At 38.2% G+C, this 27,211-nt stretch overlaps 1 protein-coding gene across 1 annotated transcript in view; it reads left to right on the top strand.

The window, feature by feature from the left end:
- LOC136856943 (uncharacterized) overlaps nucleotides 1–27,211 on the top strand; it is a 245,934-nt gene that overhangs the window by 109,513 nt on the left and 109,210 nt on the right. The window contains exon 6 of the mRNA XM_068231054.1: nucleotides 17,594–17,659. Within this exon, the coding sequence (XP_068087155.1) occupies nucleotides 17,594–17,659 (66 nt within the window). The remainder of the gene's footprint in view (nucleotides 1–17,593; nucleotides 17,660–27,211) is intronic.

Here is a 27,211-nt window from a genome sequence, read left to right as displayed (position 1 = left end):
TTGGGTTTTCTGACTATTGCAAGAGAATTGATTAATGGAGTGATGCATTTGGAAATGATGCTGTCACTTTCCATTTGCTTAATTAAAGTCCTGACTTCATTTTGGTATTTCTTAGGAACTGGATAGGGTAGCTTCTTGTATGGAGAGGTGTCTTTAACATTTAAATGTTATCTAAAGTTCTGGATAATGCCTGGTTTGTTGTTGAAGATGTTTGGGAATTCCTCGAATATTTTCTGAGTTGCCTCTGCCTCTCGGGAGTCGAACTCTGGGCTTTCAGCTGCACTGGCGAGGAAAATGAAGTGATCATTACCCGTGTCAAACTCATCCTCGATGATGGGCACTTCCTGGCCCTCAACAGGTCCCTCTTCATCGGGTCTACCCCCTTCATAATCAATTACATCGATAGGTGGAGCATCGACCACCTTGCCTTCGGCTTCATTCATTGAGTATTAAATCCCTGGCACTTCATATTTTCACTATTTACCAGCTGCAACTCTACAGAGTTGACTTATAAAATCTCATCATGTTGGCAGGTTAATCAGTAATTCCTCCGTATTTTACCAGAAAATCTGATCCCATAATGACATTAAATTTCATTTGCGTTATGGCCAAAAATACATGTTGGAAATGGACACCCTTTAACTTTTATCTGAGCAACAGGTATCAATAGTACACCTTCCTTCTCCTTCAAATTTTCAATCAATCTCTCAGAAATTAATGAAACTTGAGCTCCAAAGTCAATCAAAGCAGTTATGTTTATATGGCCTATCTTAATGTTGATAACTGGGAGACTATGTTGGATTCTTGGTGTTGTAGGTGTGGGATCTTCATATAACAACTCTGTATCATCTAAATGCCAATAATTAATAGTTGTGACACAAAGCATCTGTCCATTACTCTGGGATTCAGGCAATCTTATAATTGTCTTGTCGATTTTTTTAAATATTGCGCCCTTTGATTAAGGATTCACTTTGGATTTCTGATTCATTCTTCTAGAATCCTCCTGATATTCTAGAGAAGCAGTGTCTGGCAATCCATCTTCTTTGTTTCTGTTTTGAACATATTCGCGAATTTCCCCCATCTCATCTCGATTTCTGTTCTCTGAGAATTTCTGGTGACTCTGTGGGTTTTCTCCACAGTTGATCACGTTTGTAGGGTGTTCTCTCTTCATACAGATGTCTCTTAAACCTTCTGAAATGAGCTGGCGGATCCCTTCGAAGTTCCCTTTCTTCTCGGGGTTCTGGATTCAATCTGGGTTGAGTATTAACCTCGACATGATTAGTCATAACATCTTTTGCTTTGTTTGTCTTCAGTAGATTCTATGTGTGTGCAGTGTCAAGCCTCCCTAGAATTTCGTCTAGTTGTTCTAGGTCTTGTACATTGGCTGCCACCAAGATCTCCTGCACATGTGCTAGAAATTGCAGAGTTACTACCTGTGTCAGCTCTTGTTCAGGTAGGGGAGGATAAAAAAATTGCAGTTTTTTCAATTATGATATTAGGAAATCAGAATATCGCGAAGAGGTAATTGCAGGGTTATCTTTCCTTGAATACAATTGTAGCTCGATCAAATGTTGCATTTCTGAGTTCCAAAATCTCTTTATCAAAGCTTCCTTGAACCCGTCATAAGTTTTAATGTTGAACTTGAATGCAGAATACCATGTTAGTACTCTCCTTTCCAACAGTCTAGATGTTATTCGTAGTTGGCAATCAGGTTTTAAGCAGTTTTTCTGAAAGTACTGTTCTACATTAGGAGGAATTTTTTTGCAGTATACTCTTCCTTTCCAGAAAACTTCACAGGTTTATCCTCTGATAATCTCATGACATATTAGTAATTTCTCCGCCAACCCCTTGGAAGTTAGGTGCGGATACCTCTTTTTCTATTTGAGACACTTTACTGTTGATTGTTTCTATCTTTTCTTGTAACTCAACCTTAATGTTCTTAACATGTCCATGGATTGAAGTTTCTACTTCCTGGACTTCCTTCTAAAGGTCCTGTTTTATTTCTGCAACATCGCGACCTATGCTAGTGATTTGAGTTTGCACACTGTCTAACTGGGACTTTAAATGCTTATCCGTTTCCTCCTGCTGTGTTTTTAGTGGTTAACTTCATTACTTGACTTGTGGAAATTATTCTTAAAGGGTTGATGGAAATTATCTTGGATAGCTTGCATTTGCAACAACTGACCATGGATTCCTTGAAGTCTGCCTTCAAACTTTTGACTTTGTTAATCAGTTGTTGCGAAGTAGGAAAGGCAGTTTTCAAGTCCTTAATGACCTGAAGTTTAATGTCTTCTTTCATGGCTTTTAAGTCACGAGTGAGGAGTTAATTTATTTCTGTGAACTTAGATTTAATTTTTGCAATGGTTTCAGAAAATTGTTTTTCAATTTCAGAGCCAGCTTTAGCGAGCCTACGTTCTAAGTTAGTGTTTACTTCTGAAAACTTAGTGTCAATAGTTTCAGTCATTTAGTGATATGACACTCTAAATTAGCAGTAGTCGCAGTGTTGGATTCCCTAAGTTGGTTTATGCTAGCAGTAGTTGCAGTGTTGGTTTCATTAATACGAGCTTCTCAAGTAACACCTAGCTGATTAGTTGCAGCAATTGATGCGAGCTTCTAAACGAGCACTGGTTGGAGTGTTAGTCTCCGTAAGTTGAACTATACCATTATTAGTTTCATTAATGTGGGCTTCCATGTTGGCACTAAGTTGATTAGTTGCAGTATTATTTTCATTACTAGGGCTTCTAAGGTAGCACTGGATTCACTTATTTGCCGTCCTAAGTTAATGTTAGACTTGGTGATTCTTTCATTTAAACTAATTTTTAGGGCTTCTATTGCAGCTAAGGTATTTTCCGTTTTTATAAACGTTATATTTGACCAATAATACGACAACAAGAACAGTATCAATCACTTTGGAAGATTCAAATATCACCATTAATGTCCAATGGCATAAAGTTTATCATAAAATCCACTCAGATAAGTAAATACTTTCTAATATGCTACACCAAAAATATTAAGCTCAATATTGTCTTGTACTAATATTATTATTCCACTTCCTAAATTTATAAAGTTTTTAAAAGTTCACTTGAAGATTAAATATTATATAATGCTTCCATTAAGACTTTGTCTCATTTAAAAAAAATGAATATGGTAATATTATTCTTACATTGTCATACTTTGGGCAGCTAAGCAACTGTGTAGCATGGCCGGTGAGGTGCTCCTTCTGTTCTCAATGTTGAGGGTTTAAATCCCTTCCTTGGGAAAGAATTACCCTTTATACACATATAGATGAATTTGAGTAAGAAAGGATTGATATCTCCTCAATCGTGTACACAAATCAATATTTATAAATATTATTATGCAGCAATTTTAACTCTCTGATTGCATGAAATATACCAAAATCAAAAGTATCTCTTCCATGACTGGGATTTCAAACTGTAACCTTACCAAATTTCACGTCAATCGATCCGGTAGTTTTCGAGCCTATCTGGAACAAGCAAAACAGACAGCATCTCATTTTTACTAATTGTATAGATGACTCGCATGAACTGATGAAAAATGTGTCAACAACTGAAGACAAAATATCATAAATTATTTGTCTTATAACCATTCAAATATGTAACTATTCTGACATGTGTAATGTTAAGACTTTGTTTCCCTATTTCTGTATTTATATGTCCCAAGCAACACATTTTAGTTGACAATTGGTTTAGCCTATTCTCATGGAGGCATTTGTAACGAATCGTCACACAATCACAAATGCTGACTGTCTCCAATATACAGATATGGGTAAAAATGATATGTACAAAAACCATTCAAGCTGGGCTCAAGCACATCACTATTAAATTCCAGTAAGAGCAACAAATGGCAGGCACATACTAGTTTTCTAACCCCAACAACATGACTTGCGATTACAAAGTTGTGCAAGGGTAGCATATTGTGCATGTATATAGCACAGATATCCTGGCATCATCTTCGTGCTGGCCGACATTTTTCCCGCTCCTCACCACTCCGTTGGCCTTGGTAAGGACGAAGAGTTCGCCTTACAAAGAGGTGATAAGACATTGATTCCCATAGGGAACCTGAAATATTTGTAAAATTTATAATATGAATATAATTGGTCCATTATTGGACATTATAAATTTTCCAGCAAACTCATTCCTGGTTGCCACAAGTACTGGCCAGGCAGGCATCAATTTTTTTTAATGAGACAAAGTCTCTCATAGTGTATTGGCACTGCTGGTGGCTCCAAGAAGCCTACGCAGTGGCCCCCATGGTATGCACTAACCATGCGTCTTGGTAGGTGTGCTATTTGCCAACTGATGAGCCCAACTTAGCACACTGGGGCAAAATGAGTTAGCTGGAAAATTTATAATGTCCAATAACAGACCAATTATATTGGTATTATAAAGAGGTGCATTTCAAAAGAGTTTTCAGTCATGGACTTCGCACAACTTGCATGAATTGAAAGCCAGTACGAGTATATTATGGACTAGCCGTAGTACCCATTGTTGATGGGACAATCGTAGAATATGCAAAGTTATCTAACTCACCGGCTACAAGTACTTTCCACCAATATTCAGGCATTCTGTTCTACTTGGAATTCAGCAGTAATCCAGATTAGCAGCAGTAGAATAGACAAATCACATCACAACAATGGTCAATGTAATGATTTTGTTGATTAGTTTGATGAGATTTCAATATTGTAGGCATTTGCATTTAGTTTTCTTCCGGCTCTGTGATATTAGAGCATTTTATATAATTCCTTCCTTCCTGACTCCCTCTTGTCTTATTCTTCAACGATCATTCTTTTACAATCTTTTTCTCACTTTTTATAACCATCTTCACAATTTTCCTAGTCTATATGGACAGATGACCATGCGATTTCACAACTTAAGATAATCACGACAAAAAACCATCGCCACTTAACACGATTAAACAATATTTCCATGTTAGCAATGCTCGGCATTGATATGGACTAAGCAACAAAAGTTTAAATCCATCAATCATTGTTGTACAAGACATAAATGATCAGAAATTGTATTCTCTATAACTTTTGCTATGTAGTACATTACAGTAGGCCCAACACTATAGGTACCGCATTTAAAAATTAGGCACCTTCCTCTAAACTACCATTTCATCAAGTCTGAATAATATTATTTATAGCCTAGACTGTAGTGCCTTATTCCTTGACTTTACATACCGATTTTCATTAACCCTTAACTGTGGACATGTGGTCAACATGATCCGGTGGAAAAATAAATACGTGTCACATCTCACTTATCACCCTCCCAGTACAGTACCTTTCTGCTTTAAGAAGACCTCTCTACTTCATTTATCTTGTCTGTCTTAAGTCATAAGTAACCATGCAGCTGCAATAACAAGCTGATGAGTTTCATAAAGGCCTGGGTGACTGCATGTCTACAGTTTGAAACAGTCGACAGTTGATAGTGCTGTGTGCAGCAATGAATCAGCGTGCAGGTACGTTGGCGAGTGTCCGAACATGTGATGTAAATTACGAAAAAACTATTACTAAGTGGTTTGAAGAAGATGAGTGATGTGGACAATGGTGAGAACAAAATAGAGAGTGATCAACATACCAGTACTGCAACAAAAGGAGAGGTAGAAGAAGAAAGGTCCACAGTACTGCCTGATGATTCACGTTCAAAGTGTTTTTATGGTAGAAATTGATACAAATGGTTGTCTTCAGAACTCCACAGAATGTGCATACTCCTTGTCACAATATCGTGATTAATAATAATAATGTTATTTATTGGCTTTACGTCCTACTAACTACTTTTACAGTTTTTGGAGACGCCAAGGTGCCAGAATTATAAGCTATAAATTTCATTTTTGTTATGTATTGAAGTGCAATTATAAGAAATAAATTGACCTTTACAATACAATATATAAAGTAAATAATATTACATCAGTCTTGGAACTAGTTTCAGCCACTTAGTGGCCATCTTCAGCTGATATACTGTACTGATAGCTACAGTATCAGCTATCAGTATCAATTTATTTATTTCTTATAAGGTGCCAGAATTTAGTCCCACAGGAGTTATTTTACATGCCAGTAAACCTACTGACAAGAGGATGACATATTTGAGCACTCAAATACCACCAGACTGAGTCAGGATTGAACCTGCCAAGTTGGGGTCAGAAGGCCAGTACCTCAACCGTCTTGAGCCACTCAGCCCGGCAATATTGTAATTCCCCTTCCTGATTTGCGACCTACAGCTTGAGTTGGAAACAGTGTAAATCCTGTTATGGCATAGACACTAATATTTAGTGAAGAAATGGTGAACTTATTAGTGCGATGAACAAATGTGAAACTCAGTGCAATGAGAAGTAATTACCAAAAGTCTACCCGACCAGATTTACAAAATGTTGACGCAGTTGAAATGAAAGCTTTTCTAGGCCTCCTTATTTATTTGGCAGTTTTAAAATCTAACAAAGAGGACATCCCTTCAGTCTTCGCAGCTGATGGTACAAGCCGAGAAATATTTTGTGTTGCGATGTCAGGTACGAGGTTTTCCGTTCTTCTATGCAGCCTGCGTTTTGACAACCCTGAAGACAGAATGCAGCAGAGAGAGACAGATCCTACTGCACCCATGTCTGAGCTTCTGAATATGTTTATTCATAACTCTCAAAGGTGTTACTCCAGTGGCACAAATGCAACAGTAGATGAGATGCTAATTGGTTTCAGAGGTCAGTATAAGTTCACAATGTATATTCCGAATGAGCCTGTGAAATAAGGAGTGAAATTGATGTGCCTGACCAATGTGAGAAATAGCTATTTGTACAATGCATATAAATATGCAGGAAAGAACACTGATGGAATAAATCTTTCGAAAGAAGATAGGAAATTTTCAAAGCCAACTCGGGCAGTTCTTTTTATCGGAACGAATACAGGGCACAAATATGAATATAACAGCTGAGAATTGGTTCACCTCAGTACAGCTTGTTCAAGAGGACTTGGTTATGTTCGGACAATAAGGAAGAACAAGAAGGAAATTCCAATAACTTCTTGCCTTCCAAGCAGAGAAAGGTCAGTTCCTCTGTGTATGGCTTCACGAAAGACATAACTCTTCTTTCACACATTTCGAAAAGAAACAAAGATGTTTTGTTAGTATCCTCTATGCACCATGGGAAAGCAAATGATGCGGACATGGGGAAAAAAGAGACGAGTCAGTTTTATAATTCTACGAAGTCTGAATTTGATACTTCGGATCAGTTGTCAGCCAACTACTGCACAGGTAGAAGAACAAGAAAGTGGCCGATGGCATTCTTCCGTATCATAGATATTGCAGCTGTGAATGCAAATATCTTGCATCAGTCGTATCGTGAGAGACCCTAAATGACCAGGCAACATTTTCTGAAAGAGCTTGCTTGCTGCTCAATTCACTAGGCCTCACATTGATAAGAAGAGTATCAAACCCCAGGATCCCAAGAGACATACGAGGTGCTATCTCTAGAATTATGAGCAGCCCTGAGGAGCGTATCATCACTGCTGAGGAGAATCTTGAAAAACGGATAACTTGTTGTCTGTGCCCACCAGCAAAGAAGAAAAAAACATATTACAAGGGCTACAGATGTGAAAAACCAGTGTGTTTGGAGTGTACAAGAAAGATCTGCTTTGAATGTGTTGAGTGAGAGTAACATTGAGGGCCAAGTTCATTGGTTGCAATTTCCATCCCATCAAGAGATCAATCTCATCTGTGGTTAATTTTCAGTGAAGTGGATATCAAACATCTGTAATACCCAAGTTAGGGTCCTTTTTTTTTCTTTGCTAGGGGCTTTACGTCGCACCGACACAGATAGGTCTTATGGCGACGATGGGATAGGAAAGGCCTAGGAGTTGGAAGGAAGCGGCCGTGGCCTTAATTAAGGTACAGCCCTAGTATTTGCCTGGTGTGAAAATGGGAAACCACGGAAAACCATCTTCAGGGTTGCCGATAGTGGGATTCGAACCTACTATCTCCCAGATGCAAGCTCACAGCCGTGCGTCTCTACACGCACGGCCAACTCGGGGGTCCATTTTTGTTGATAGTGTAAAGGATATGTGTGTCTAAATGGAACAGTGCATTCTGAGTAACGTAAATTGCTGCGACTGTAATCTGAAGGTATGAGGGTTCTATAAAGAAATAAATTGAAAATGTTATTGTGGTTTTGGGTTGAGTAAAGTGTAGTTATTCAAATGAAAACAGTCGCATTAATTTTGATGCAGTCCCTGTGACTCATGTCCATGATGATGTCACTGTAAATGTACGTCCATAGTTAAGGGTTAAATTCTGTCCACCTATTTTCTCATGGTTCAGTGTTGATGTGGACTTAGCAAAAAAAAATAATAAAAAAATTTGTGAATATCTCTGTTATCATAGCTGGTATGGTGGAAATGTATAAGACATAAATGGTCGGAAATGTAATTCTATATAATTTTGTTACACAGTATTTATCGATAGGACAACTAATAACACAGATATTTGAGAATTATGTTTTAGGACTTCCCCTAAACTACCATTTCACTCAACATGGTGAATGAAATTATTTACAGCCTAAATTGTAGTGCCTTATTCCCCGACTTTACATACTGATTTTCATTAAATACTCTTTAGCCTATTTCTCATGATGCATGCATAATCCGTGAAACTTTTAGCGTCACTTCGTTTTACGGGTGTGAGGGACAAGGAAGGAACTCCAATGTTTCAGTAGAACTGCCAACTGAATGGAGCCAAAATCTGAATTGAATCGAAAGTATAATCAATATGGATTTTCCAAACCTCTATCTTAATCCCACGACTGTATCACATCATGTCTCGAGAAAAGTTCATCCGTAATAATATCAAGCATAATAAAATAATTAGCCCAGCCTACCTATTCTTACCAGGATTGCCTGGAGATTTGTTAGGATGAGAGGTAGAAAAGGGCTTAATCCTCTTAGTCATGGAAAAGTATTTTCCCATATATGCAGCAGCTCAATCAACTTACTGAGGGTGAAGAGTGATGGTTTATTTTCTTTTTCTCTGTTACAACAACCTGCTATTTTTGCTTTTATTTTTATGTGATGTTTCCAAGTAGGAGTTCTAAGGTGTTCATGTGATGTAATTGGATTTTTCTCCATTCTAATAGGTCTCAAAAGTTCAGTTTTCAGCCATATTGTTCTTACTCTATAAATAACAATAGTATTCAGAGTTTTGAGATTGCACAGCCAGATGTCTTACCGAGTTCTTAACCATTGTGGTGTGATTTGATTGACAACCAACAGAGGTCAAGGGCAAGTGAATGCATTTGATTTTAAATAGAACAACTGACAAAATTTGGGTGTCAAAGTAATCGTTGTTCATTTTGCAAATAGAGGTTTTTGATATTTACAAGTAGTTTTACATTGCACCGACACAGATAGGTCTTATAGCGACAATAGGACAGGAAAGGGTTAGGAGTGGGAAGGAAGCGGCCATGACCTTAATAAGGTACAGCCTGGTGTAAAAATGGAAAACCACGGAAAACCATCTTCAGGGCTGCCAACAGTGGGGTTCGAACCCACTATCTCCCAAATACTGGATACTGGCTGCATTTATTTATTTTTTTTGCTAGGGGCTTTACGTCGCACCGACACAGATAGGTCTTATGGTGACGATGGGATAGGAAAGGCCTAGGAGTTGGAAGGAAGCGGCCGTAGCCTTAATTAAGGTACAGCCCCAGCATTTGCCTGGTGTGAAAATGGGAAACCACGGAAAACCATTTTCAGGGCTGCCGATAGTGGGATTGGAACCTACTATCTCCCGGATGCAAGGCTGCATTTAAGCGACTGCAGCTATCAAGCTCAGTAAGAGCAAATAGAGGAGAAAGATAGTGGTCCTGATATCAGTGTTCTACTGACAGTCATGTTACTCGATGATAAGGTCAAGGCTAATTATGTTTATGTATGATAACAGCATATTCAATTTAGCTTGGAGTGAAGGGGAGAACTCTAGGTATTTTCAAGGAAAGATGGAAATACCAGCAAAATTTAACTGACATGATCTCTGAATTGGAAGATTTTAGTAAACAAGTTATGAGATGCTAATTTTAATAAATTGATTATAGTCTTAGGTAATAGACAAGGATGGCATTTTAAGAAAATTGTAAATAGAATAGTGTAGTTTTGTGTTCTTATATGACATTTAGGATATATTTTACTTTAATTATGACATAGATTACATTTCTATTAAGAGATGTTTAGAACTTTGGTGTTTGATGTATTAAGTTAAGAGGTCCAAGAGATAATTGGTAGTGAGAGGAAAAACTGCTGAGGAAGAGGACAGTAGGGGCCTCAAAACATGTACGGTGTATGAGGTGATAAAAATTAATGAATTAAACAACTGTAAGTATTGACAAGACTGACTTTAAATTTTCAGATATTGGAGTAGAGATGTCTTACTCATTTTTGGTGTCATAGGTTGTCAATCCACATCTCGAAGATAACTAAGATTTACCGATTCAGGCCTAAAGAGCCGAGGTGTCACTAAAAGTTTTGCAGATAGTACATTCAGACAGACATGACGGAAAATTAAAAAGTGCAGTTCTTTGTAACTGTGGACACAACCGATACAGAAATACCATTCTTTTTTAATTCTGAGCAATGTACAGACAAAACTTGTATTTTATATATTTACAGTTAAAATTGAAATAATTGATAAAGAGATTCAACCTAGGGTAAGTGTACCATTAATCGGCACCATAAGAGGAACCGCGTTACATCATCATGTGTAAAGTCTTTAATATCTACAATACTGGTTGCAACTTACGTTGATATGGCACATAAATACCTTTGTATTTGAAAGGATATATTCAAGTGCTTGCATGGACAACCCGTTCATTTCAAAATAATTTATTTTACTAGATGCACCCCTGTGTACCAATGATCGACAGCGCAAGAAAAGCTGAAACCCGGTTATCGGCACTCAAGTGTACCATTAATCGGCAGTGGCAACTAAAATGTGGTTAAGTCAGGACAGATTTTATTTCTACCTTAATATTACAAAATTTCACCCTAAAAATTGAAACAGTATGTTTACTATTGAATCACCATTAAGTAACACGCACAAGGATACATTTCATTACACCACAGATTTGTGGTCCTAAGTACAGTAAGCCTATCAAAACAACGTTTAGCTTTAGTTGACATAATATTATAATCAGGCGTATGTTTCTTTCAAATGAAACACTGACACTGAAAGGTTTAAGTAATAATAATAATAACTTAAATGTTTCCACCTTTTCAATACAATATATTCACAAAATTACAAAATTATACGGTACTAGTTTCGACCCATCTAGGGGTCATCATCAGCCGTATTGGAGCAAAGATCATTTGTGGCGAAATCCTAAGACAATATTATTTTAAAGAATAACAAGTGAAATGAGATGTTATGGTAATAGTTAATAATACAAGGAATATACATAATAAGAGGTTTTTAACAAAGAATAAAGTATAGATGGGGTGTTGTAAAAATTATAATCATGGAAATCAGTAAGTTCTTGTATTGAAATGAAATATGGCTTAGGAAGAGGGCTTAAGGTGGGGCTGAAGGGTGCGGGAGAAAGTGTAATTGTCTTGGAAAAGTACCTTTGATTAAATTTAGGATTGAGTTTAGGTTGGCTGCATTATTGTTTCTGAGGAAAGTGATAAATAGATCGAAGAGTATGTTGGGTTTCTCTGAGATTTCATTGAGATTGTGACTGGCATTAAAGTATTGGTCTAGGTGTATGTAGTAATTTTCCATTATGTTCAGTAAAGGGCCCTTGTTTGCTAATACGAGGATGTCCATGTCTTGTTCAATATTGGTGAAATTATGGTTATAATCTTGCATGTGTTGGCCGATATATATATATTGAATATATTGTATTGAAAAGGTGGAAACATTTAAGTTATTATTATTATTACTTATATATTGTTCAATACGGACCAAAAACATGAAATTCATAACCATCACTGAAAGGTTTATTCATTTACACAACTGTGGCATGTGAAAGTCATGGGAGCCCTTTTTTTTTACTGATACTGCAGCACACTTCATGAAACCATGTTTTGCACTGCATGCACTGTATCATACGCAATTTTTTGTCTTCTTCGCATATTTTTCAGTACCATGAATCCTCTGCAACTTCCGAAGGTGTTTCCCTAATCCTTCCCTTCTTAACTTCGTTATTTTTATGTACAGCTTCTTGATCGTTTGCTTCCTGAATTTTTTTATTACGAGTTGCTGTTTTAGGCAAAGCTTTCTTTTCCACTTCTTGTTCTTCCTTTTTTGATTTTGCTTGCTCCCTTTTCTTTCTACGTTCCTCTAGCTCAGTTTGTTTTTTTAATTTTTTCCTCTTCCTTCTTTTGATAGTATCTCATCCATTGTGCAGATGTTGCTACTGCTGGTATCTTCTCCTTTCTCTTCTTCAGAACTGGCTGATCTCTTGGCCATAAAAGTATGCTTTTAAAAGGAGATAAAACTATCTGAGACGTGGAAGGTGGAGTCAACAGATGTTTAGAACCCAACTCATTGAAATTCATGGTGTTGCACATCGGGTGTTTGATCTGACGCTGTCTCCTGATTTGAACATGTAGGCCTATTGTCTATCATATTGACCGCTTGAGAATTATGATTCAATGTATCTCCAGAAACTTGAATTGCACTGGTTGAAGATTCTGCTACTCTCCCATTACTATGATTAAGAATACGAGAAAGAGGGATAGATCTACTTTCTAACATGAATGCCTGACACTTGGATTCTCCACGATTTGTTACAGAGGGATCGATGCATCCATTAACAGAGTTAAACTCTGGAAGCAAGCACTTCTTTGGCATTCAAAGTGGTAAATGTCTGCTGAAGTTATCTGACTGTTCAAACGGTTCACTATCTAAATCGGATATGTGCCCAGATAATTCCTCAGTAGTCCTTCCAGAGTATGAAGTATTCACACACTCCCTTGAATAGGAAGTCTCATTTGGAGTGTTAGTTAGGAGTCCTTCAAATTCACTGAAATCGTGATTTTCTAAATACATCTCAACTGTTTCGTTTACCTTCAGCTGTGAAAAAGGAAAATCTGCAGGCACAAGTGGCACTTCGTCAGCTGTGTTTTCCAGTGCTTGCATTTCACCAGCTTCTTCCTTCAGTCCCCTCCAAAAGTAAAAAAGATTTTCGTTCTTGGTCGAACCAACCCAGCGTCCAGTTGTTGCTTTAAACAAATCAAGTAGCCCTGTTTCAGAGTCTATACATTTCTCGAAGAACCTCAAGTGAGGTTTTACATCATCTGCATTTGGAGCAGTAGGCCTATCATCCTCCCTTTTCTCCAAGATCTTGCTGTAGTCCACAGCTTCGGGAGAGAATGGAAATAAACCACATTTACAAAAACCATTCATAATAGTTTGAGAAGTAATATTCTTCAGTACATTCTCCAGTAATGGAGCAAATTTACTCACAGTTAACTTTTCGTGATCATTTTCATTTCTCCAGTCATGCACAGCTTTCTTCCAGAAAAAGCTTCATTTGACGGAACACGACGACATCAAGGGGTTGCAAGATTGCGTAGTGTTTGTACCCAAACAAACAAGAATTATACCGCTTTTTTCACAAAACTCTGAGAGGGGTAAGGTTAGATGTGATGTATGTCCATCCATGAATAATAATATTGGTAGTTTAATACCCTGTTCTATTACCCATGGATAAAACACGTTCGTAATGTATTCAAAGAAAGTTTCCGCCGTCATCCAACCATTGTCCGAACGGCGAATCCCCCATGATTGTGGGACTGCATCAGAAACAAGCTTGGGAACTCTCTTGAATTTGAGCACAACCATTGGAGGGGCTATTGAACCTGAGGCATTCACCATTAATAAACTAGTTACATTGTTTTTCTCCCCACTAGCAATAACATTATACACATTTCTTGAGCCTTTCTGCACCAAAACCTTGTTATCTTTGGGTGATAAAAAGAAACAAGTTTCATCACAGTTAAAAATTCTAGAAGGTTCTTTTAAAATGTCTGCATAACCATGTTCTGTCATATAGTCAAGCACTTCCTTAAACCAATCTCTTAAACTCTGTTCACTTACAAATCCTCTGTTTGTTGTCAGATTTTCAGAAACCCTTTCAGTAACTTTGGGATGCCTCTTAAGAAATGCTTTGTAACAGTGCCTACCTGGTTTACCTTCACTAAAAGGGGTTTCCTTCTGTAATGTTTTCACTACCATAGCTACAGAATCGCAAAGTTGATGCTTCGTCACAGGAAACCCCTTTTTACTCAAAGTAATTATCCAGTTAACCAGTTTTGCCTCTTCATCTTGACTAAGAACAGATGAAGGTCCCATTTTTCTATAAGAAGGAGTCTGCCGTTTACTTTGTCCTGAAGTGTTGACCTAGGCACTCCGTACTGTTTCGCTGCTCTAAGGACAGGCATACCTCCAGTCACTGCTTCCAAAGCCTTCCTCATGCTTTCTTCTGAATAAAGCAGTTTCGGAGCCATCTGAAAGGTAAATGTGAATTCACTGTTGAGTGATCGGCACATACATGACCTAATGTTCGGCATTTATTTTATCAGACTTTAAAAAGAAACTGAGTGAAGAATGTATATGCCAATTACTAGTTCAAATGTTCTCAAAGTATTTCTTTTTGATATTTCCAACGGAAGGTTATGAAGCGGGAGTTATATATTAAGAAAAGGTACACTTCCTGGAAGCCTCAGTTGCACTAGTTATCAGCACACCTGCTGATAATTGGTACGACTGTGATTTTCTTTGAACTAGTATTCGGCACTGACCGAAAATATAATATAAATGATCAAAATCATGTTTTGTGTATTCTGACTCATGCAACATGTAGCTTTGCAACAGAATAATTAAAATTTCAACAGTACTTACATTGCAAATCATGCCGATGTTACGAATACTGAAGTCCTACTCCTTAACACGCAGGCTAGGCAACGACAGTGACATCACATGAGTTCACTTCAACTGACAGCGTGGCAGAACACCTTCGACACAAGCGCTTCTAGTGGAGTTTGAATGAATCATGTGTACCTAAGGTTTGTGAAAATCCCAGCAGATGGCAAACCTATTCAGTTAAAGCCTTGATATAGGCATTTAATCGCAAAAGTGCCGATCACTCGGTCAGTGCCGATTAACGGTACATTTATTCTATTCAATACAAAAGAATAAGAAATGTAGTGAATTACATTCCCATTTAATAATAAGTAGAAATGGTACCAGTTTTGACCCTAGTCCAGGTCATCATCAGCCGATTAAAACATGAAAAACAATGCATAGGAAAAGGAAATAAAAGATTAAGTACACTCCGGATCAGTAGAAGAAAAATGAACGGGGGTAGACACTGTAAGGCAGGAGTTGAGTATGAATGAGAAGAACCGAAATGAAGGTGGAAATTTTTTTTTTAATGGAAAGGTAGAATAAATTAATAGAGGAAGAGGAATAGTGGAATAAGATAAGAATAAAAGAAATTGAAATTAAATGGTGTTGAGGAAGGATAAGATAGGGAGATAGATGAAAGAGGGGTAGTTTAGGGTGGGTTAGGAGGGTGGGTTATTGGAGGTAGAAAATGTGGGTAGGAACTTTGTAAGGCATGGAAAATAGAATTGGGATTTTGAAATTTAGAATTTTTGAGAAGAAGAATTAGGAAGTCGAAAAGGATATTGGGTTTTTCAGAAATGTCGTTTAAATTGAAATTAGGGTTGAAGTATTGATCAAGATGAATAAAGCAATTTTCAGTAGTGTTTAAGAGGGGGCCTATGTTTTTAAGTATTTTCATGTCTTTTTCAATATTGGTGATACTATGGTTGGTGTCTTGTATGTGTTGTCCTATGGCAGAGAATCTATTGTATTTAATGGTGTTGATATGTTTGGAGTATCTGATATTGGAGTTGCGGTCAGTTTGTCCGATGTAGGAGGAGTTGCAGTTGTTACATTTGAATTTGTACACTCCAGATTTAGAAAAAGCATTAGATTTATTTAGTGATTTAGAGTTGTGTAAAATATCCAAATTTCTATTGTTAATTCTAAAAGAAGTTTTCATGTTGTGTTTTTTTTTAAATATTAGTTTTATAAGCAACTTGAGTGAAAGTGGAAAATGCAGTTGGTTTTGTTATGTCTTTAGATAAAGTGGTTTTAGGACGGTGTTTGAATTTGTTGATGATGCGGTTTATGAAGGAGTTGTTAAAGCCATTGAATTTAGCGATGTTACGTATCTTTTTTAGACATAGGGGTGTTGAAGGCACGAAAAATTAAGCTGTTATAAGTAGCACGTTTATGTGCTTGAGGGTACGAAGAATCTTGTCATATTGTGGTTGCTGTTTGGGTTGGTTTTCTGAATATTTTGTAAGATAAAGAAGAAAGATGTCTAGTGATAGTTAAGTCTAGAAAGTTAAGAGTTTGGTTGTGTTCTGATTTGAGGGTGAATTTAATGTTAGAGTCTAAGTGTTGAGATGAATAAGTGTAGAGGCTGCGTTGGTTGATTCTTCATTTAAAATTACCAAAGTGTCATCGACATATCAGGCCCAATATCCTTTTCGACTTCCTAATTCTTCTTCTCAAAAATTCTAAATTTCAAAACCCCAGTTCTATTTTCCATGCCTTACAAAGTTCCTACCCACATTCTCTACCTCCAATAACCCACCCTCCTAACCCACCCTAAACTACCCCTCCTTCATCTATCTCCCTATTTATCCTTCCTCAACACCATTTAATTTCAATTTCTTTTATTCTTATCTTATTCCACTATTCCTCTTCCTCTATTAATTTATTCTTTCCTTTAAAAAAAAATTCCACCTTCATTTCGGTTCTTCTAATTCATACTCAACTCCTGCCTTACAGTGTCTACCCCCATTCATTTTTCTTCTACTGATCCGGAGTGTACTTAATCTTTTATTTCCTTTTCCTATGCATTGCTTTTTATGTTTTAATCGGCTGATGATGACCTGGACTAGGGTCGAAACCGGTACCATTTCTACTTATTATTAAATGGGAATGTAATTCGTTACATTTCTTGTTCTTTTGTATTGAATATGTTGAATCTCTTTATCAATTATTTCAATTTTAACTTTAATATTCTTCAATACGGAATAATGAAATTTTTAACTTTAAATAAACTTTTATATATTTAGACTGATGGGCTTAGCAAGCTTCGAGATTGATAAGGGAGCTGAGAAAATTAAGTAGTTAATTACAATTTGATATAAACTGTAGGTTCATTGCTCCATTGTACTCCACCAGTATTCAGCCCAAAGGGTGGTTGGATCCTCAACAGCTCTCCATCAGTTGTCATAGGTGGCCTAGTTGTCACTGAAGAGGCACACTAGGGAAATAAGTGAGTTTTCCATTGCTTTCCACACCGGTCCAAAAATTGCAATTACTCATGACATATAGTCAAAATGTTTACCTTCTCAAAACATTAATCATTAAAACTATTTGAATGATTGGGGATTTAAGTTTGATCTTATAAAGCTTTCAGTAATGTGGCATACATATATTCCGTAGTCAGTATTTTGCTACTTGTAATCACCAGATCACCTACAATGAACATTTTTGTGTCAAAATTTCTTCTGTTACAGGGTCAACAAAGCTGCTATTTAAGAAAGATGAGCAGTTTCAGATGCCTTCCTGGCTGACTACTCTAGGTAAGTATAGCTACACAATGATAAGCAATTCCTCACACCAACTTCCAGGACGTAAGTAGATGGATACACATCACCACAGAGGTAAGGTGTTTTAAAATATGATTTTTACAAAGTGAACTTTCACCAAAAGAAGAGAATTGTTCCCAATGTACAAGACTACACTCTTATAAGCTTATTGACGTAGATGAGTAATGCAGTAAAAAAAAAAGAGATACCACTACTTTTTTTTTCACGTCGCACTGACGCAGACAGGCCTTATAGCGATGATGGGACAGGAAAGGGCTAAGAGTGGGACAGAAACGGCCATGGCCTTATTTAAGGTACACAGAAAACCATCGTCACGGCTGCTGACAGTGGGGTTCGAACCAACTATCTCCCGAATACTGGATACTGGCCAGACTTAAGCGACTGCAGCTATCGAGCTCGGTATATATACCATTACTACACTTATACAGGGTGTATCCATGATGATTTTACAAACTTTCAGGGATGATGGAGGACGGCAAATGGATCAATATGAGATAAGGAACCATGTTCCGGAAATGATCGAGTCAAAAGTTAAGCAAAGTTCTACTCATTTAAGTCCGTTTACCTGCACAAGTTTCACAAGCTGCTCCATTTATAACATACGTTCGAAATGGCATCCCCCTGCGTCAATGCAGGCATGGCATCATCGCACAAAGTTCTGTCATACCTGTTGAAATGTCCCCGGTGTCATTTGAACAGTGTTACAGGCAGTGAGAATTCTTGCCAAGAGATCCTCTTCAGTCTCAACAGGTGTCTCATACACAAGGCTTTTCACATGGCCCCACAAGAAGAGATCAGGTGAAATCAGATGAACGAGCAGGCAACGAAACAGGACCTCCTCTTCCTATCTACTTTGCAGGTAAAGTTTTATCCAGGTGTTCACGAACACCCAGTCCAAAGTGAGGTCGGGCTCCATCATGTTGGAACCCAATCCGTTGATAAAGGGCAAGTGGAATGTGTTCCAGGAATGTGGAACACCACTGAGTACCACCGTGTACACTGCTGTGTTTTGGTGCGGAGGAAAAAGATACACCTGAACTGAAACTGAGGTCGGTGGCTTTTAAGGGTGTTTAAACTGGGCGAGTTGGCGGTGTGGTTAGGGGGGCGCAGCTGTGAGCTTGCATCTGGGACATAGTGGGTTCAAACCCCACTGTTGGCAGCCCTGAAGATGGTTTTCCGTGGTTTCCCATTTTCACACCAGGCAAATGCTGGGGCTGTACCTTAATTAAGGCCACAACCGCTTCCTTCCCACTCCTAGCCCATTTTTGTCCCATCATCGCCATAAGACCTATCTGTGTCTGTGCGATGTAAAGCAAGTTGTAAAAAAAAAGAAGAAGAAGAAGAAGATTTTTTTTTTTTTGCTAGGGGCTTTACGTCGCACCGACACAGATAGGTCTTATGGCGACGATGGGATAGGAAAGGCCTAGGAGTTGGAAGGAAGCGGCCGTGGCCTTAATTAAGGTACAGCCCCAGCATTTGCCTGGTGTGAAAATGGGAAACCACGGAAAACCATTTTCAGGGCTGCCGATAGTGGGATTCGAACCTACTATCTCCCGGATGCAAGCTCACAGCCGCGCGCCTCTACACGCACACCCAACTCGCCCGGTAAAAGAAGAAGAAAGAATGGAAGAGGATCATGATATCGGCACAGGAACTTCACGTTCCTCAGAAGCCTACAGAGTGAGTGAGTGAGTATGTTGCATATCACAAGAATATGCATAAGTGAATTTTCGTGAAAATAGATGAAAAATTTGAAATTTTGATTTTGACGTCATAAAATACCCCAGGCCTTCTCTGTGAGTGCTATGCCCACTTCTATTCAATGCAACAAGAGTTGGATATACAATAGCAAGAAGCAAGGTTCTACCAGTGGAAAGGAACAGAGAAAGAAGAAGAGCATCAGGAGGGCAGGAGAAAAAGAAATCTGAGGGCCCCACGTATGTAGCCTACTATGAGGATTTTAGAGTGAGTAGTGCATGCAGATCTTTAAACGCTGTTTTCTCATACTTCAAATTTTCAATACCTTCCTGTATATAAAATGTCCCTTGCGTTACAGTTTCTGAGATAGGAAGTTCAAACTTGCTACATTACTTCGCTGATATATGGTGAATTGAAACTGCACTTGGTTTTCTTCTGGAAAAAAAATTACGATATTTTTTGTAAATTACTTATTTTGCTGATATTTAAGGAAAAAATTATGAGTGCATGTCTGTGTCTGTTAGGTCATCAGCCCAGAGGCTGGTTGGATCCTCAAATAGCACCACCAAAAGCTATGCGGTTATAAGGAAACCGCAAAAACCAATGGCAGTACCAAGTGGTTAAGTGTAAGAGAGGGCCAAGAGCCCTAACTTCGCCACCTACAAAGGCATGATAAATAAATAAATAAATAAATAAAATGAGGCGTACCAGGCAAGACGAGGAGTGAGGTAGTTTGCCATTGCTTTCCTCACTGAGTCAGAAAGTGCTATTGCAGCACGACTGACCCTATGAGCAACATCTTTCATAACACTCAGATGCACTAGTCATGCTCTGAATGTCATAAAGTTAAAAAATTCTAGAGGATTATCTATCATTAGCACATTAAAATCCAGGACAATTTTAAAATGTGCATGTATGATGAACATGTTGACAAAATATGGAGTTGAAAAATTTACACAGTGTCGTATAAAAATGAAGAAATTTGAACATATCTTCTGAACCATTAAAGCTACTGAATTGGAAACTTCTAAACATTCTTTTGATATCATATTACATCTTTGGTATACATTTGAAAAATATAGCTTTTATAGTTTAGGACTTTTGAATTTCACTCATGGGCTACTTTAAATCATTATATTTCTTCATTAAATATGTAATTAATCATCATCATAATCATCATCATCATCATCATCATCATCATCATTTCTTCGCTCCAGCAAGCCGGGTGCAGTTGTGTGTGAGCCTTCTCCAGTTTGTTCTATCCATCCACAGATGCTGCTCACATAATATGAGACACCAGTCCCCATCTCTAATTTCAAGGTCCTTCATTATCTGTTTTTCCCAAACATCTCAAGGTCTTCCTCTTGGTCTCTTCCCAGGAACATTGTGGTCAAAGTATGTTCGAGGAGTCCTGTGAGGGTTCATTCTTTTCATGTGACCATACCATTGCAATCTCTTCACTTCTAGAGTCTCCAGCAAGCTTCTTTCCAATCCAAGCTGTTGTCGGACATTCCTTATTTTATCCATTTTTATATTTTGTAGACAAGAACAGAGGAACTTCATTTCTGTTGCCTGAAGACAACTCTTTGTTGGTCCAGTAAGTGTTGCTGCTTCCAGGCTGTACTTCAATATAGGTACTAGATATATTTTGTACAAGCTGATCTTGGAAACTAACGGAAATGTTTCATCCCAAAGTATTTGACGTACAGCGTGATAGAATTTGGAAGCTTTCTGTATTCTGTTACTAATCTCTTGATGTATGGTATTGTCTGATGACAGAACACTACCTAAAAAGTGGAAGTTGTCTACAATATCCATCTCTATATCTCCAATTCTTAGATGAACAGTTGGAGAGTTTCTACTCATCACCAAGCCAACTGTCTTCGTTTTGCTGATTTTGAGACCTAAGATTGTAAAAACTTCATGCCAGAGATTTAGTCTAGTTTGTACTTCCGCTGCTGTCTCACCCCATACCATTACATCATCAGCAAAAACCAGGGCATTTGTTATTGGACCCTTTCTCTTAACCGCTTTTAAAACTTCATCCATTATGATTATGAAGAGAAGAGGTGAAAGACAACTTCCTTGCTGGACTCCACTCTTCGTTTCGAACCAACCTGACCTTCCATCCTGGACCTGGACACAACACTTGGTTTCATCATATAATCATCGTACTCGTGCTATGATGTCTTATGTCTCAAACATTCCCGTATATGCCTGCGTGGTACATGGTCATATGCTTTCTCGATGTCCAGAAAAACAGTTATAAGTGTTTTACCTTTCTCCCAATACCTCTCATAGAGCATTCTGGTGGCAAAAATGAGGTCTATAGTTGATCTATGAGGTTTAAATCCATATTGTTACTCCTCAAGTGTAGGTTCAACATATTTTCTAATCCTGCTCTCAATGATGGATTCGTAGATTTTGAGGCCATGTGATAGCAGAGTTATACCTCTGTAGTTGGTACATTTCTTTCTATCACCTTTTTTCAACAATGGGATGATGACTCCTTGCTTCCAGTCATTGGGCATTACATTCTCTTTCCAGATTCCATTTAGTACCCTGTACATCCACTGTTGTCCTACCTCTCCGAGTGCTTTGATCATCTCAACACTTAATTCATCTGATCCAGTTTATGTGTTGTTTTTCAGCTTAGATATTGATGTCTCTACTTCCAACCATGTCAGACTAGTGGTATTTGTGCTGCCAAAATCATAAGGTTTGTCGTCTAATGGAGTGACATTTTCATAACAGTTCAGCAAAGTTTCAAAGTGCCTTTGGAACTCCTGTAATATTTTGGTCTTATCCCTAGTCACCTCACCATTAGGAAGTTCTACAGATTGGATAGATTCATTTTGAGTTCTTCTATTCTTAACAATACTGTATAACAGATTTTTTTATTTCCATCCTGTGTTATTTTGGTAGCTAGATCTTCCTTGCATTTCTGCTTTTCAGCTACAACCAACTGTTTGACCTGTAATATTTTCTTTCTGTAAAGTGACAGCTTCTCCTCTATTTCATGTTGATCCCCCCCACATTCTTGCTTGATATAAGGATCTTCTTGCATGGTTTCTATCATCGATAGCCTTTTTATTTCATAATTCGACTAGGCAGTTTCTTTAGGTTTCCTTATTTGACTCTGTCATCCACATACTTTTTCTGCTGTACCCACCACAACCTTCTTTAGATTATCCCATTCTTCATCTACCAATTTCCGTTCTTCTCTCAGCAACAACATGCAGACACCTTCCCTGAATTCTTCATTTACACTTGGCTCGGTTAGTCGCCAAGTTTTTATTTTTGGGACTCTTTTGTTACAGACTTTGGGAGGTCTTTTCTCTGCAATAACTGCAACCAACAGTCTATGGTCTCCACCAAGGTCTTCACTTGGAATGACCTTGACATCATTGACATTTTTCCATACATTTTGATCTATCAGAATATAATCTATTACTGTACCTATTTTATCATCCCAGCTATATCTTGTGATTTTATGGGAGTCCCTTTTCTTGAACCAAGTGTTACTCACTATCAGGTTGTTTCTCATGCATAGATCTAGCATATATTCTCCCTCTTCATTTCTATTTCCCATTCCATGAGGGCCCAGTATGGATTCATATCCTGTTCATTGTGAGCCAATTTGTGAATTAAAATCACCCATTACAATTAGATTGTCATACTGAGTGTGTTCTTCCAAGTTATTAAGGAAGTTGGCCTTACCCTCTTTTGAGCATCCTACCTGTGGAGCATAGACTTGGATCACATTGTACTTTTTCCCTCCTAAGTTCACAGATAACTTAATTATCCTTTCACTAATAAACTCAACTTCACTACAAGCATCTATATGTATTAAAAATCCTACTCCATTCTTAGACTCTACTTCATTTCCAGACTAGCAGAGACTATAGTCCAATCTGATATTCATTTTCCCAGGTTTCTTCCATTTTGTTTCACTCAGGCCCAGGATCAGAAGTTTCCTCCTTTCCATGGGGTCGACCAGCTCTTCAGTTTTGTTTGTCAATGTCAGGATATATAATGTTCCCACTCTGATACTTTGTCTTCATTTGGTTTGGGTAGCTGGTGTAACATCAGGCTGTAAACCGTCATTCGCACCAAACCGATGTCATCGTCGTGAATTCCTACATCCGAGGCTCGTATTATTCTTGAAAGCAACTTCTTCAGTAATCCCTCTGTTGACCTGCTGAGCCTAACACAGACGGAGATTTTCTTTCAGGATTTTCTCCCTTAGCCTTTGGTGTCCAGTCACCTCGACCTACAAGGCAGCAGGTTGTACTCATATTAATCTCTGAATACAGGACTGCCTCTTCCGCAATCTCCACCGTACCGAAGTCCACCTTCTCCGCTGTAGAAGTCATTGAGGTCTTCACTTGTAACCCTGAGCTGGGACCCTTACCAGATGTTACACACCGGGTCAGTGTGCTCTGGGACTCACATAGGCAGGCGCACCACTCCGTGGGTAGGACTACCTCCGAAAAGGGTCCCTACCTGTTACCTTAATGTAATTAAAACTAAAACTATGAATTAATCAGGATTGCATTTTTATGTCTTTTATTTTTATCATTTTTGCTTATAGATTATTTATATTTTTAGGCCAACTTTAGTTGCGTGGCACAACCCTTAAAGCAACTCATGTACATTGAATCAAATGTTGCATCTCCTTATAAATTTACTTACAAAGCAACCAAGGCTTGAAACAGTCTGTGCACATTATAGTTAATTACACAGCAGTCAACGAATGCATCAAGTATTCATTTATCACACACACAGGCTTACCTAAATTTTCATCTGTGCTACCGTATTTCATGGCATAATCGTCGCCACCGCGTAATCGTCGCATCCTTTATTTTCAATACAAAAATCGGACTTTAAACCTTTAATTACATAATCGTCGCACGTCCAAATTTTGTTCACTAATCTGGTTAAAAGGTAAATGGAACTGCAACGTAAGTTGCACATGAATGCGCAATTTAAATACGTGTATGGTTTATGGGCAATTTGGCAACACAGTCACGTTTGCGACATGTTGCACAACGTATAAATAAATAATACCGGTATATGTACGACGCATGGCTTACCGGTAGACTATCGGCAGTTTGACAACGTGGTCGCGAGACAGTGTACTATTTATTCACCACCTACATATTATGAGTTCCCATTTGAAATACGTAAGGCTGTAAGTTATCGCTTATCGGCAACGTCGCCAGGAAATACCGGCTACGTAGGTTGAATGGACCTCGAACCAGCCCTCAGATACAGGTAAAATTCCCTGACCCGGCCGTGAATTGAACCCGAGGCCTCCGTGTAAGAGGCAAGCACGCTACCCCTACACCATGGGGCCAGCTCCTGTGTTATTGCGCACGAAGACGATAACGCAGATTTCCACGGATTTCCACGGAATTATTCAGCCGAATTATTTACGATGTCTCAGTTGTCATCGCTAGGCTTATCTTACTACTACGTCATAAGTGTCCGGGCATGGGATGAAAACTTTTATCCAAGCAGTCAAGATAATTATTATCCAATGCTATTAAAGTTTTATTTTATAAACTCGTCAGTAATGTAATGTAAAATCATCAATAACTGGGAAGAAATATTAACCTAATTACCGTATGTTTAAAAGAAATTGAAAAAAATGAATGTTACTGACGTCTCGGAATACAGTCAACTATACAGTAGATCTACACCGCGCTAGCTAGAGCTCCGGTTTGCGAGCTTTGCGCAAGCGCAGTAGTGTGTCGCAACCAACGAGCTAAACTGATAAATTGTTGCATGCTTCCTTGCTGCCTAACAGTATTGGCTGCTCTGGAATGGACAGATCACAGATGCATTTATTTGTTTCAGATTTACGTGATTACTGTAGACATGTGTGCGTGAGAATTTGTTTTTAATTTGTGTTTTGGGTGTTTGCAGAAATAATTTGTTTTAATAGTGAACAATTACGGAAAGTCATTTATATCGCAAAACATTAACGTGTGAAGCATTTATAAGCGATTATGGGTAAATATAGAAACTATTCTGCGGGCTTCAAGCTAAGCGTAATTGCCTTCGCTGAACAGCACGGGAACAGAGCTGCAGAAAGAAAATTTTCTGTGAGTGAAAAGTTGGTGCGTGACTGGCGGAAAGTAAAAAACAAGCTAAAAAGCACAAACCCTTCTAGACACGCGTTTAGAGGTCCTAAAACAGGGAAGTTTCCTATAATTGACGAAGAAGTGTTTAGGTACATCAGTGAAATACGTAACAATGGCTGCAGTGTATCATATGAAATGTTACAAATTAAGGGACAGGAGGTAGCGCGCAAACACAACATACTGGTAACTCAGTTTAAGGCGACTCGTGGGTGGATTAAGGGGTTCATGCGACGACACAATCTGTCTGTGCGAAGGAGAACAACATTAAGCCAAAAGTTGCCTGCTGATTACACGGACAAGATTGTAAATTTTCACTGATTTGTCATACGTTTGCGCAAGGAAACTTCGTACTTGCTTTCTCAAATCGGTAATGCCGATCAGACTCCAATCTTTTTTGATATGCCTCGCAACAGCACTATTGCGCTAAAAGGATCACGGAGTGTATTAATGAAAACCAGCGGTAGTGAGAAGTTGCGATGCATGGCAATGCTAGCCATTACAGCTGACGGGAGAAAGTTGCCGCCTTACATCATTTTCAAGAGGAAAACGATGCCTAAGAATATACCGTTTCCCCGTGGAATTCATGTACGAGTGCAACCAAAGGGTTGGATGGACGTAGAACTCATGCTGGACTGGGTTAAAACTGTGTGGAATAGAAGACCTGGTGCACTACTAAAACAACCAGCTCTGCTTGTTTTAGATAGTTTCCGAGGTCACCTCGTGAACGAAGTGAAGCAAATTCTCACTACAAATAAGACACGACAGATAGTCATTCCTGGTGGCCTAACATCTGCTTTGCAGCCACTAGACGTATGTGTTAATAAACCCTTTAAAGACCACTTACGTCGATTTTACAACGAGTGGATGATGAGCGGCGATCAGCAATTGACGCCCGCCGGAAATATCAGGCGTCCACCCTTGGACTTGTTATGCTCGTGGGTGAAGAAGAGTTGGGATCTTATACCACCTGAACTAGTCTCCAAGAGCTTCAAAAGGACTGGGATTTCGAATGCACTAGACGGTTCCGAAGATGACGCAGTGTGGCAGGGAGACGAAGAATCTGATACTGGTATTAACAGAGGCGAGGACGGCGCATCAGATAGCGAAACCTGCGATAGCGACACCGAAGATTTGGAATAAATTGCGTACCGGTAAGTCCGCATTTCACAACAAAGCGATAATTTTTTGCAAGTGTAATATTTTTACTTTAATACTCAAATTAATGACAAATTAACTTAATACGTTCATTTTTATTTTCAGTTTGGAAAAACGTTCGCCGAATTGTTGCGAAAAATTATGAATTTTGTTTTAGACTATTTTAATTATTTTGATGTATAAACGCGAGTATTACGTGCATCTTAAATTTGTATCAAATACAATTTAGTTATAAATACATTTTTTGAGTGATACAAATACTGGTATTAAATATTCATCGTATAATGGTCGCACCCTACAATTTTTTTCGAAAATTTTGGTATAAAAAGTGCGACAATTATGCCGTGAAATACGGTATTTTAAATTCACTGATATTTTAATACTGATATGACATGACATTCCATACGTCGCATTTTAGGTGGACACAATCATCACTGAATTTTTATACTTAATATGTTCAATAACCTTGTTACAATTTTACAATCTGTACATTTATTTTTCGACTGAAGATGTCGTAATAAGG

Source organism: Anabrus simplex, chromosome 1 (genome assembly GCF_040414725.1).
Source record: "Anabrus simplex isolate iqAnaSimp1 chromosome 1, ASM4041472v1, whole genome shotgun sequence".
In the NCBI taxonomy this organism is placed as follows: Eukaryota; Metazoa; Arthropoda; class Insecta; order Orthoptera; family Tettigoniidae; genus Anabrus; species Anabrus simplex.
Note: the sequence above shows the minus strand (reverse complement) of the source record. Positions and strands in the feature narration are given on the sequence as shown.